Here is a 14,170-nt window from a genome sequence, read left to right on the forward strand (position 1 = left end):
GGAAGACCCTCTATGAGGTGGATTGATTCAGTGTCTGGGGTAATCGAGATGGGTGTGTCAGAGGCAATGCGATTGGCACAGGATAGAGCAGGGTTTAGGGCGGTTGTACATCAGGTCGCTGAGTTGCAAATGACTCAATGGAACATAATAACAACAGGCCTTGTACATTGCTGTGAGGCAGCTTGTGAGTTTCAGAGACTCTAAGTCTCATGGGAGGAGATAACCGATCTTTTTGGGGGCAGCTGGTGGATTCGAACCATTTGCCTTTAATTTGGAAGAACAGCTTCTTACCCACTAGACCAGGAGAACTTCCTGTTTATTTGATGAACATTAAATTTATTTTGAACATCAACTTCCATTTTAATGCTCTGTCACATCACTAAAAAGTTGTCAGTTTGAATCCTCCAGCTTCTCAGAGGGAGAGAGATAAGATAGACGGCCTCCTTTTATAAAGATTTATAACCTCATAAATAACTCAGCAGTAATGTGTGGGTAACTTGAATATTATGGTGAAGTTTTTAAAAGTGATTAATTATAGGCTTTAGTCTTATTAAATCCAGTAAATGTTGGTTCTTTTCTCTTTAGTTTGGCTGTGAAAGTAAGAAGAGTTAACACAGGATAACTGTTTAGTGGCCTTGGATTGTGGTGTTATTTCACATGGATAATTCAGGCAAAAACCAAGGATATTTATTTTTTTCCCCCCTGATTTGCATTACCTGGATGAAATAACACACTTACATTTGATAACTTCAGTTTGTGGAGCACAATGAAGAATAGACTATGGTTTTGTCAGGTAGCCTGAGGGATATATGAATGTGTCATCAGACGGAAGTTTTTCTTTAATTGTTGTAATATACACACAACATAAAATGCATGGTTAAGAGTAAAATGCAAGGGAGCTCTGATGGCCCAGTAGCAAGAAGCTGCACTACAATTCCAGAGGCACATGGTTCAAATCCACCAGATGCTTTGCTGGAGAAGGAGGGACAATCTCCTCCTGTACCAGTCATATCTGATTTGATAGTTGTTGTTATGTGCCGTCGAGTCGCCTGCGAATCATAGCGACCCTATGTACAACAGCCCTAAACTCCGCTCTGTCCTGAGCCAATCGCACTGTCTCTGACACTCCCATCCCAATTATCCCAGTCACTGAATCAATCCACCTCATAGAGGGCCTTCCTCTCCTGCGCCGTCCCTCCACCCTCCCAAGCATGATGTCCCTCTCCAAGGACCGGTCGATCCTCACAACATGTCCAAAGTATGTTAGACAGAGCCTCAGAATCCTTGCCTCCAAGGAGCCACCCGGTTTAACCCTCTCCAGGACAAATCTATTTGTTTTCCTAGCAGTCCATGGTATTCTCAGTACTCTTCTCCAGCACCACAGCTCAAAGGCATCAGTTCTCCTTCTATCCTCCTTGGTCATTGTCCAACTCTCTGGTACACACACAAAAATAATAATAAAATAAAATTTTTTTTTTAAAAAAGAGTAAAATGCAGTATTTAATCACAGCCATATAGTTGTACAACAAAGTCCTTTAGTAAACTCTTTGAGTGGAATATTTACTCCTCAAAGATGTTTGGTGCCCATCTGCTTGTGTAAACCATTTTCCGGAAAATGCTGGATGGACAAGGAATGAGAACTTGGAGGTCAATGCCCTATGCATGTCCTGCCTTCCAGCAGCGCAATTTAAAAATGAGCCAGAACGGAATCAGTTGGTGCCTTTTGGGCTTAGAGTTTACTCAGTGGAAAGTATACAGACTTATTTCTTTATATAAATTCTGTACTTCATCGTAAGGAACTCTAGTGGTAGAGCTGAGTTGTGTGTAGAGTAGGATTGTGTGTTGGACTTCTAAGTGAAAGATTGTCACCTAGTCTTATGTGTTTAGTCTTATGTCCTGAAAGGATGCATAGTTTCAAAATAAACTTGACAGCTGTGCATTTTTTAAGTTAGTGTATTGTTTTATACTTGGATGCTAACAGAAAATGTGGTGCTGTGAAACTCCCAGTTGCTCAACAAAGAGTGAATTTTGAAACCTGATGGAGGGTCACCATGCATTATTAGTACCCGCTTAGTGTCATTGAGTGTGACTTTTGTTATCTGTGTTTTTAATACTCTGTTGAATCAGAACCAACTAATAGCTGATCCTCTAGCCAGTTTTCGGAGGCAGTAAATCACCTTGGAGGAGATTTGCTTATCTTAATCCCTTTGAGACACTGGTGGATTCAAACAGGCCAGCAGCACAACTCCTTACCCACTAGGCCACCAGAACTCCCTTAAATCCTATAATTAATAATTTGGTTTTTTTTCAGTTGGTTAGATGTACTGCCATATTATTTGGGAGCTCTAGTGTCTTAGTGGGTAATGCGTTTCACTGACATGTATAGTTCAAATCCACTCAAAGGCAAGCAGTTCAAATCCACCTGCTGCTCTGTGAGAGAAAGACTAGAGTCTCTATACAATTTACATCCTCTTAAAAGCGCAGGAGAGTCAACTATGACTAGATTCCCACTCAAAGTCAATGAGTGAGTGAGGTAGCCACAGCCAGTTTCCCTCAATTAGTTACAATATAATAACTCTAAACACTTTGTTAATAAATTGCTTAGTAAGTCGAGGATATTTGTAATTTGCTTTCAAAAGTGTCATTGTAAATTGTATTTTCTTTGACTTGGGCCCAGAGCATCAGGAACTTGCCAATTAATTATCTTCAATAGTTAGTTTAAATTGCTTCTTCATTTAAAAATAAAAAGCACTACTGCTGTCTCATGAGTTCAGTGGTGCTTTCAGATTTACTATTTCTACACAGTTTTATGATATAAAGTTTGCTTCATCAGTTAAATTGTATGCAATTGGGACTCTAATATTTAGAAATAATATATATCATCTTTAGTTTTTTTCTTAATATTCTGTTTAGTGTAGGATTGATTTTGATAAAGCAAAGATGTGTGCATCATAGAAATGTTAAAAGAAATAAAACTGTATTAGTTGTAGCTTTTTCTTCCTTCAGTTAGGCTTGGAGTGTGTAACTTGAAATAATACACAATATTTAAGAAGCATGGGTAGATAAAAAGAAGCTGAGTGTCCCCTTGCGGTAAACTCTAGTATTTTGGTTGAAATCTTTTTCTATTTGTTTTTCTTTCTTGCTTTGCTTCTCTACAACAGTCTTTGAAAAAAAAAATGTTATCAGTCTTTGTACTGTATTTCTCTTTTCTCTTTGCTGAATTTTCAAAATAAAAAATGCACATTGCTGTAGTGTCATACTTCCAGTACTAGATTGTAAATCTGCGAATTGTTTCCTTAATGGTCTACCTGACACATAGGGACTTATAACTTTCCAGGCAGCATATTATTTGCTTTTATTATTAGAAGAAAGAAAACTAGTAATTTGAAAAGAGCACAGAAGTCCACTAAATAATAGTATTTAAAAACGGTTTTAAGTTTAACCAGTAGAGTGAAAAACACAATGCATTTCAAACTTATTCTTTTATGTATTATCCACTTTTCCCCCTTACTAGTTTATTTACAAAACTCTAATACAGATTCGAACAAATTCTTTCCATTTCTCACCCCCCCACATCAAATTGTACAACCCAATGATTAATCTCCCCTCCCCCTGCACATCCACATCCCTCTGCTTCCTGCCTCTCCCATCCCTCCTGGATCTTTATACTCATGTAGAATGTATAATAACGGTTTTATGCAATATTATCCACTTGTTATGTAATGAGTCTGCTTTTCAGAATATGTCCACCAAATAAGGAATAAGATTGAGATGTTTTCAAGTAACAGAGCTAAATTAACAGACTTTAAGTGAAGACTTAATTATATCACATAATAATAAGTCTAGCCAGAAGCCTCTGAAATTGTTCAGTAGTTTGTTAGTGTCATCGATGATCCAAATTCCTTCAGAGTTTATGTTCTATCATCCTTAATCTGTCAGCAGTTTTCCTTTTGTGATCACAAGATCACAGCTACATCACCAAGCATCATGTCTTTACACCATCTCTGGTGGCCTAGAGACAACTAATTGTGCTGTCCACACAGACACACACAGTTCAAATACACCAGCGGCTGTGTGGGAAGGATGATGAGTGATCTCTTCCTGTGTGATTTCTGAATAACTGGAGGGTCTGTTCCAACTTGTCACATAACAACAGCAACCCTTTTTGCTATGTAAAGATAGAGCTCTAAATACTAAACTTCAAATCAAAGTGAAGAAGAGTACTTAACACGAACAACAACTAAATCCCTCAAATTGAAACCAACTCGTAGTTGACCTTGGGTCTCTGAGGCAGTAGGTCACATGAAAGGAGACTGCTCTGCTCTCTCCCTCAGAGCCTCTCAACTACTAGAGAGGCTTAGCTTTTGAGTTAGCAGTGCAACTCCCAGTGGACTATAACAAAGGAGCTCCCTAATGCTTAGACAACAGATTATAAACAGATAATTAAGAAAGAATTGTTTTAAATGTTACTGGATATGAGATTATTGATATATTGCTTAGTATATGTTGGGATTCCTGATGTTGGCGTGTTTCATTTATCTTTAGTTATTCTGTACATAGGCACAATATGGAACTCTTGACAGTACAAGAAAATCAAGTTTTGTGTGGGAAACAAGCCAAGGTCAAGTGCAATCAGATTAGTTAGGGCCACAAAAAAAAACAGACACCATCTGAATGTAACTTTTCTTTTTTTTTTTTGAATGTAACTTTTCTTAAAAATTTATTTTGTGTTTATGTTCAAAGGTAACAGTATTCATTATTATGGAAATGGCTTTACGTCCTGATCATTTAATATATATATTTTTTTAAAAACTCCAAAACCAAAACACTAGAAACTTGTATTAAAAAGGGATTGATTAGAAATTGGTTGTACATTAGCCACCTTCATCAATGATAATTAATGTTACAAACCAAAAGAACTATGAGTGTTTGTATAAAAAAATTAACATGATCTGTGGATCTTCACGCAATAATTATTTTTTAATAGTAGGAATGAAGGTAATACCACTTTATTTTTTTTTAATTTAGTTTGTTTATTTTTCATTTCAATGAACATCTACAGAGATTTTGGAATTCCATTCATTCATTGTTGCACCCTTCTCCCCGCACAACCCCCCCCCCCCATTTGCTCCTCTCCTTGTAAAGCAAAAGAAAAACTCCCTCATTGGTACACAATCACTTTTATTTTTAAAGACAGTTTATTTTGTTGTTGTTGTTCCACTTTGATTAAAAGTTTAGACCCTAGGTCTGGTCAGCATGTACCATTTCTACCGGTACAATTCCATGACATCGATTAATTCTTCAGGTTGTGCAAACCTTCTCATCCTCCTTGCCTGAATTGTTTCAGCTCCAAGAACATAAGCTTACTGGCACCTAGGTTTTCTTATCTTCAAATGACTGTTGTCAGTCTGATCCCACATAGTTTTTTAAAGAGTATAATGCTCAATTGTCTAACTTTTTGACAAAACATCAAGAAGAACTAACCAAGATTATTATTATTATTATTTAAAAAAAAACAACACCAAAAACCCAAAAGCGGAAACACTACAACAGTTCCAGAGACTGAGCATAGTATGACTGTAAAATAAGATTGTTGTCTAACAAATGTAATAAAAGGGAAAAATATATTACAATGGCCTCCTGTAGATCTAGAAATCAGGTAAAAAAAATCTGTTTTTATCAAGCTTAATACATTTAAATGATGATCAGAAGTTTCTTGAAATGTAATAGTGTGGATGGTCTCCGTTGGAAAAATGGATTATTTGGCTCTGTGCACGGAAAAGGGAAGCTCTTGTTTGACAGTTCTCAAACTAAAAGAACTGGAAACCAAATTTAAACCTTAAATTGCAATACTGAAGGATGTTATGAGCAAAATGACTCATGGTACTAGTAGTCAAAAATCAGGACACACGTTGCCCTGGGAAAATCTGCTGTCAAGGGGTGTCTCTGAAGACCAACATTGTCAGTTTAGAGATTATGATGTGCCTGATCCAAGCCAAGGTCTTCTCTATTACTTGCTATGCATCTTCATGTTGGACGATGAATAAGGATGACAGAAGATGAATCAATGCCTTTGGGCTGTGGTGTCAGAGAAGAGTGAATGTCTCATAGATGAGCAAACGAACAAAGAAATATGTCTTAGGAAAAGTGCAACCAGGGTGCTCCTTGGGGATAAGGCTATACCTCATACTCTTTGGGAACATTTTTAGGAGGGGTCAATCCATAGGAAAGAGCATCATGCTTAGACAGGTGGAGGGTCAGCCAAAGAGAGGAAGACTTCCAACAAGATGGGGATACTCAGTGACCTTAACTGTAACAATAGGGTGAAGTAGATCAGAGATGGTGACGATGGCATAGAGTTCATATGGTTGTTATGACTCGTAGACAACTTGACAGCACAGTAGATAACTTGACAGCACATAACACCAACAACATCATTAGGGACATAAGAGAATCTGGAGCAGTTATTTCCATCCAGCGTCTAGAAATCAAAGAAACATGGTCTTTTGGGATCACATTCTTCGAGCTTCTTGTTATTACCCATTCCCTTGCCTTGTCAGACTTCAGTTTACATTTCCTTTATTATGTTTATTTCTCTGTGTTAAGTAGCAGAGAGCCCTGGGGTGTTGCGTGTAATATATCAAACTTTAAACCAAAACTGGTAGTTTGAATCCACTTGTGGGCTCTGACCATTGGTGGCTTTGTCATAAGGAATTGTACTGCCAACCCAAAAGGAGGCAGGTTGAATCTATCAGCTGATTGGTGGAAGAAAGATAGCCAGTCTCCTCCTGTGCAATTTACAGCCTCTGAAAACCTGCAAGAGGGTCAGCTAGGAGTTTGTTCCGACCTGATAGAACATGACAACAACAGTAATGCACTCTGAGGGAGCAAAAAGTAAGCAGTCTCGTCACATGGGGCTGCTATGAGATGACCAACTCCATGGCAGATGGTTTAAGGCTGAAACAAAATATTAAAACTTCATTATTCCAGGGGACTACGTTTATTGTCTTTTGTAACAAGACTAAAATGTACTTTGTAGACTCTATAGGAAAAAAAAAAATAGGATATAGTTTAGATTAATGCAGGTATTTGTATTTGCAAACATTTAAGTTAAAAAATATTGAGATCTCATTTAAGCAACTCATTTCAATTATTCTTGTTGTTATATGCTGTTGAGTTTCCTGTGACTCATAGCAACCCTATGTATAAAGCTCTGAAGCTTGTACTTGTATTGTCTTGAGCCAGTCTCACTTATTGCATTTACTATATCAGTCCATCTTATCCGTGGTCTTCCTCTCCTGTCCTGCCCCTCCATGCTTCTGAGCATGATGTCCTTCTCCAAGGACTAGTCTGTCCTGGCCATGTGCCCAAAGTATGTGAGACGGAGCTTCAAAATCCTAGCCTCCAAGCTAGGAGCCTCCAACTAGCCAACCAAGGAGAAACTTGGTTTCACCTTCTCCAAGATAGACCTATCTGTTTTCTTGGCAGTCCATGGCATGTTCAAGACTCTTCTCTGGCACCACAGCTTGAAGGCATCAATCAATTCTTCCACCATCCTTTGTTGTTGTCCTGTTTCTGATACATAGCAAGTAACTGCAAAGACCATAGCCTGGATCAGGTGGACCTTATTCTCTAGCCTGAAATCGTTGCTTCTCAGTACTCTGGAGAGGTCCCTGATAGCAGATTTTCCCATTGTAATTAGTTTTTTATTTCCTAACTGCTGGCACCAAGAGTGTTGATTGTGGAGACAAGCAAGCTGCATTTATTAACAACCTTTATCTCTTCTCCATCTATCATGGTACTGCCAATAGGCCCAGTGGTGAGAGAGAATTTTTGTCTTGATGTTTAACTTCAATCCATATTGAAGACTAGAATCCTTGACTTTCTGCAGCAAGTGCTTCAGGTCCTCCTTGGTTTCAGCAAGCAAGCTTGTGTCATCTACCTAATGTAGTTTGTTGATGAGTCTTCCTTCAATCCTGATGCCAGATTCTTCCTTATAAAGCCCAGCTCCCCAAATTATCTGCTCTACATATAGATTGAAAAGGTATGGAGACAGGTTGCATCCCTGATGCACTCCTTTCCTTATTTTGATCCATGCAGTGTTTCCTTGCTTTGTTCTGAGGGCTGATTCCTGGTCCAAGTATAGGTTTCCTATAAGCACAATCAAATGTTCTGGGAATTCCATTCTCTTTCAATTATGAATTATTTTTCCAGAAGGCTTTTCTTGCCAGCTGTCTCATTCCATGTATCATATATGGATTAGTGCTGTTTCTTCTCACGTACTTTGGACTTGTTATCAGCAGCAGCCAGTCCCTGGAGAAGAATATAGTAGCTTGATAAAGTAGAAGGCCAGTAAGAAAGAGGAACACCCTCCAAGATAGGTTCACATAGTGCCTGCAACAATGAACTCAAACAATTGTTTAAAGCAGTTGTTGCAAGGATGGAATGATACCGGCTTGGGCAGTGCTTTGTTCTGTTGTACAAAGGGTCTTTAAGAGTCAGAACTGACTGAAAGCACCTAATAATAACAGCAATGACATCTAGTCAATGTAACTCACAGAAGATATTCAATAGTAAGAAGTAGCACCCAACTCTTCACCCTGTACTTAATCACCTTTTAGAAATTCAGACTGACAGACCTCATCTATGTTTATCAATAAAATATATTCCCATAGAATATTGGCAGAGCTGGTTTATTTTCATACACAGAACTTGTCTTTTCAAATTTAAATCCCAACACTTTCCTTTGAGGTAGAAGATTGAAATTGATAGTAAAGGTGATAAAAATTATCACAGGGGAATTTATAGTGGCCCAGACAGGAAAGTTATTTGGTAGTGGGATATTTGGGAACTAATCCATACACAGCCAAAGTACCTTGAAAACTCATAGTTGTCCTTTGGCGTACTTGGACAGATGTTGTAGTGGTTTCTTGTAGGAAAAAGCTGTCATTAAAAAAAAATATATATATAGCCTTGCAAAAAAAAAAAAGAAAACTCATAGTTGGGTTGATAAAAAGTAAAATGAGGAATTAACATCATAAAGATAGTAGCAGAAAAATGCATGTCTTCTGATAATATTGTTGTTGTGTACTGTCAAGTCAGGACTGACCCAGAGCTGACCCTCCAGTGGGTTTTTGGCAGCAGTAAATCACACAGGAGGAGATTGCCTGTCTTACTCCAATAGAGCAGCTTGTGGATTTGAAACTCATACCTTTGCCTTGGCAGCACCATTCCTTACCATGAAGCCTCGAGTGTGATTTTCTGCCTCTGAAAACCCACTGCAGGGTCAGCTGTGGGTCAGTTCTGACTCGATGGTATACAGCAACTATCTCAGCAGATAACAATGACATTATGTCTTTGAGAAGGTGCAGTCAGAATGTTCCTTGGAGGCAAAGATGGTGAAGCTTTGTCTTGCATGCTTTGGGCATCTTGCTAGGAGAGGCTATTCTTGCTTGGACATCATGCTTGGAAAGGAGGGAAAGATCCTCAACCAGGTGGATTGGCAGAGTGACTGCTGCAGTGGACTCAAATGCGTCAGAGATTGTAAGAATAACGCAGGGTAGGACATGGTTCAGATCTGTTGTACATAGGGTTGCCAAGTCACACTCGATGGCATCTAACAACAATAAACCACCAGAGCTACCTTTGCTGAGATTTTTGTTGTGTGCTGTCGCATCAAAACCGACTCATAGTTGATGCTCCACAGGTTGTCACAGGCAGTAAATTACAAAGGAAAAGATTGTTCATCTTTTTCCAGCAGTGCAACTGGGAGATTCAAACTTGATGTCTTTGGATTGGCATTGCAGGTCCTTACCTAGCTGGCAGTCAGGGCAAAAGGATAAAAATGATTTCTACCCGAAAATAAAAGGTGGTCAACTATTATTCAGGATAGTGTGAGGTAGGGCAAGTTTCAGATCTGTTATTCCTTATTGCTATGAGTCATAGATGGCTTGATGGCACCTAACTACAATAATATTCAAGAAAGCTCAGTGCTTTTTATTTTTTTCTCCCCCTGGCAACTGATAGTCTTAGAAATCTTAGACAAAGACTTATGACAACCTTTGAGAGAAAGTCAGGAATGGGATTTCAAAAAGCTCTGTGACCTTGGGGCTAAATTAAGGTAACCTGAGCACTTTCCCAACGATCTCTTGATTGCTCGCTAGTACTTATAGTAACTAAGAGAATTAATAATGCTGGCACTCTCTTCCTTGAAGATCCGATATAATCAGGGCTTTTGTTGATGAGCTGAACTGTCTTGGGAGTGCTGCAACACCGAAGGGCCGAGGAGGAGGAAACTAGGCTCATTGAAAACAGAGTCACAGGTGAATTACTTATTTACATGTTATTGTTGTGTAACATTGAGTCAGAACTGACCCATAGCTGATGCTCCAGCAGGTTTTCAGAGACCGTAAATTGCATGAGAGGAGATTTGCCATTTTCCTCCCACGGAGCAACAAGTCAGTTCAAGCCATGTACCTTTGTGTTGACAACATAATTCCTTACCACTAGGCCACCCACTAGGCTGCCACAGGTAAGACCTGTGCTCCCATCTCAAAGGTATGGATTTGATTCACCACCTGCCTCTATAGGAGAAAGATGGATACTCTCAGCCTCTGTGATTAAACAGCCTCTGAAAACCTGCTGGGGCGTCGTCTATGAGTGGATTCCAACTTGATGGTAAACAACAACACCAATAACAAAGAACATCAATAGCAAACCTTCAATAAGTTTTGATTGGCGAAAATGGCCTTTCCTCATCTTTCCTGATGGACCAAAGAATATCAGAGAGGCTGTAAGATTGCTTTTAGGAACCTGTTTTGGATTTTCTTAAACATTTGGTACATGATTTGAACTTTTCAAAGTGGACATCCTCCACAAATCTCATGTTAGAAATCCTCCAGATAATCTTGATAATCCACGATGATTTCTACTTTGTAGTTGCAGAAACTGAGTTTCAAAAAGGTGATTAACTCCAATCTATCCAATAGCACTTTGTAGAAACCTTTGACAGCAGTTTCCCAGTGCAGTTCTTCTTTTGATTTCTCATCTGCTGCTATGATAGCTGTTGATTGTGGATCCAGATAAAACAAATTTGTCTTTGAAGAAGTGCAACCACAGTGCTTGTTAGGCAAGGATGGTGAAAATTTAACTCACTGATGTAGGCAGTTTGTCAGAAGGGGTCAGTCCTTGGAAGAAAGTGCTGGCTAGCGTAGTCGTGAAAGGTGTGAGACAGGGCAAGGTTCAGACCTCTTGTTCATAGGGTCTCTATGGGTTTTAGTTGTCTTGATGGCACCTAATAACAACTACAACATCTCTATAAGCAAATGTGTGGCAGATAGGGATTGGGAATTAATTTGTCCTACACCACCACCACCCCCCCACCAAAACACACAAACTAGGAGGTGCTATTCCTTGGAGAAAGACATGATGCTGGGAAGGGTGGAGGGCCAGTGAAGCAGAGGAAGCCCCCCTCAGCCAAGTGGATTGACAGGGTGACTGCTGCAATGGGCTTTTTTGTGTCAAGAAGTGTCAGGGGGGTGCAAGATAGAACAGGGTTCAGATCTTTGGTTCATAGGGTTGCTGTGAGTCATACTTGACCGCACCTAGCAACAACAACCTCCCAAAGCAGAGCCCATGTTTCTCAATCACATATGTCATATGGATTATTGGAAGCAAAAGCACAGTCCAGCTATGCCTCTGTGAACTGGAGAACTCATCTCTGCTCACTCTGGGTCTAATAGCACTATTCAAATGCAGGCTTTGGTCAGCCTGGACTGCGTGAGGTTTATGTGTGTTATTGTGGGGATGGATGTGCCCTTTTCTTTCAGAAACCCAAATTTCACCATGTGATACTGCCTACAGTCAACTCTTTGACCTAGAGTGTGACAGTATCGCATGGTCCAACCAAAACACATTCCCTGGTTTTGTTTTCATCACAGTCTACTTTCACATGAGAGTGTTTCACATTGGAGAGTGTTGCCATTTTTAGTTAATATTTGTCCATACCAAGCATACAATCTGTTTTGCTTGTCCAGTTTTCAAAAACCAGTTCTTCTGCAGCATAGAGGTCAAATCTACCTTTTAAGGCTTTTATATTTGTCACATTGTGAGTGGACATTATGAAAGATAAATATGCTAGTCGAGTCAGGACTCAGCCCTGTAACTTTAGTTTTCGAGGACTTTAAGATGGAAGGGCGTCTGCAACGGAAAGACATCCTGCTGTGGGTGAAAGTCCCCGAAGACTTGAAAGCTCCGGAGACGTTCGAGGTCCCGACGAACCTGCTGACGCTGGTATTTGGCCCAAATGGATCCCGAATCCCCTACCTTGAGCAAGTGAGCCAGACTATGCTCGAGCTGAAGGTTCTGGAATGCTCGAACTTCACCAGGGTGGTGGTCTATGGTCCTGAAGTGTACAAGTTACGGGCCAAGGGGATGTTTCAGTCTCTGACCGAGTGGCACCGCCTTCGACAAGAGCGAGGGATGCAGAGACTTGACGAAGCCATGAACACCCTGGAATTAGGCCTTGGATTGAGTGAAGGTTTTAGCCACGGTGACTAGACAAGGATGTGTAGTTGCTGCAGTGGATTTCACTTGGTTTAAATTCAGCTTTAACTGGGCAGGTTGGAAGAATACAAGGATTTGAAAGCCTCTGATTTTTGCCTCTCATTCATGATGTGAATATTTATTTTGAAAGCTGCTGATTAAAGGCCTAAATTAAAAAAAAAAGAAAGAAAGATAAATATGCTGAAACGCCACATCTTGCCTTCCTTTTTTTTGTTTAAAAATCTTTCCCTTCACCACAAATGAGCAGCTAATGTGCTCCCATCCCATCGAGCTCTCTGGATAAATTTTCATAGCATCTCTCTGGTCCACTTGTGAATATAGAATTATATCAAAGTGTTGACTGGTGCTTGGTGCATAATACTTGGGCTATAAATACAATTCCCTTTTCCAAGAGAACCATGCCTTCTCATTACACCAGGAAGGCAGTTTACAAAAACCTGGGACCTGTGGATTTGGTCACGCTGTGTTCCATTCCCACCTTTGCTACTTAATGGCTTTGAAACTTGAGCACATTCATTAACCTCCCCAGGCTTCCATTTCTAGGTGTGAAATTGGGATAATCACGTCGGGCTGTGTGAAGAATGAAATTGCCCTCAAAATGTCTAGCGCTGTATGAAATCTCCATTTTATGAGATGCTGTTTTAGAATTGTAACCAGTTTACCAAATAACCACTATTTTTTAGCTTCTCCTTAATCACTTGGAAACATCATGTCATAGCCCTACTTAAAACTTTTCATTGCGTTCTTTTGTCTTCGTACTTCCCAGCCAGCCCTTGAAGATTCTTTATAATATGGCCCCATCTCATCATCCTGTTTTTACAGTTTGCTGTTTCTTTTTCTTTTTTTCCCACATTTAACTTATGTATGCTTTTGTTAGGTGCTATCTAATCAGCTCTAACTCATTGTGCCCTTTGGTGTTAAAACACCCCAAAACTTTGCCTAGACCTATTGGTTAAGAAGGATTGACCCAGTGATTGAAGAGTGGATCCAAGCATGTTGGTGAGCATGGTGCAGACTAGGGCAATGTCTTGATCTCTTATTCTTAGGGTCACGATGGCTTGTAGTTGGCTCAATGGTACATAACAACAACAACATGGCATCCTCTTAGTTCCCAGCTTGTTCCAGTCTATCTCTGTGGCTACTGTGCCTCATTGGTAGTCCTCCTGCACCCTTGGACCCTTTACTTCGCCAAACATGACATCCTCCATGCAAGTGACTATTCTGATGATGTTGTACTCAGAGCAAAAGAGTCAGCAGTTTTGTGTTGTGATCCAAGAGGTTTTGGTTAGCAAGTTGGCTTTTCGGTCCAGTAGCTTATTTTCATTTGGAAGCTCTGCTAAACTTGTCCACCATCGGTAACTCAGCTGGCATTGGAATAGTGATGACATAGTTTCAGCATCTCAGCAGCACACAAACCATCACAAACGGACAGATGGGTAACTTATTTTATGCATAACTCTGGCATATTGAACCACTTGCTGTTTTTTATGTGTTTATAGTTGTTCTTTTTCTTTTCATTACCTGTAATGTCTGTCTCCTTTTCCGATTTTTTGAAACTTCATGAAAAAAATACAACTCAATACTACCACTTCTTTTTTTTTTTTTT

At 39.7% G+C, this 14,170-nt stretch overlaps 2 protein-coding genes across 2 annotated transcripts in view; both read left to right on the forward strand.

Annotated features, from left to right (window-relative positions):
- The window catches only part of ELOVL6 (ELOVL fatty acid elongase 6), a 180,862-nt gene that overhangs the window by 19,027 nt on the left and 147,665 nt on the right, over positions 1-14,170 (forward strand). The gene's annotated exons all lie outside the window — the stretch shown is intronic.
- LOC102855686 (developmental pluripotency-associated 5 protein-like) lies at positions 12,133-12,558 on the forward strand. Its single transcript, XM_006881122.1, has one exon. The coding sequence runs from the start codon at positions 12,133-12,135 to the stop codon at positions 12,556-12,558; it is 426 nt and encodes a 141-aa protein (XP_006881184.1).

Source organism: Elephantulus edwardii, unplaced genomic scaffold, assembly GCF_000299155.1.
Source record: "Elephantulus edwardii isolate Elephantulus edwardi_28Jun2011 unplaced genomic scaffold, EleEdw1.0 scaffold00012, whole genome shotgun sequence".
Lineage (NCBI taxonomy): Eukaryota > Metazoa > Chordata > Mammalia > Macroscelidea > Macroscelididae > Elephantulus > Elephantulus edwardii.

Excerpts from the sequence above, each read along its gene's own strand:
- LOC102855686 (XM_006881122.1), top strand. The coding sequence starts at position 12,133 with ATGCTAGTCGAGTCAGGACTCAGCCCTGTAACTTTAGTTTTCGAGGAC.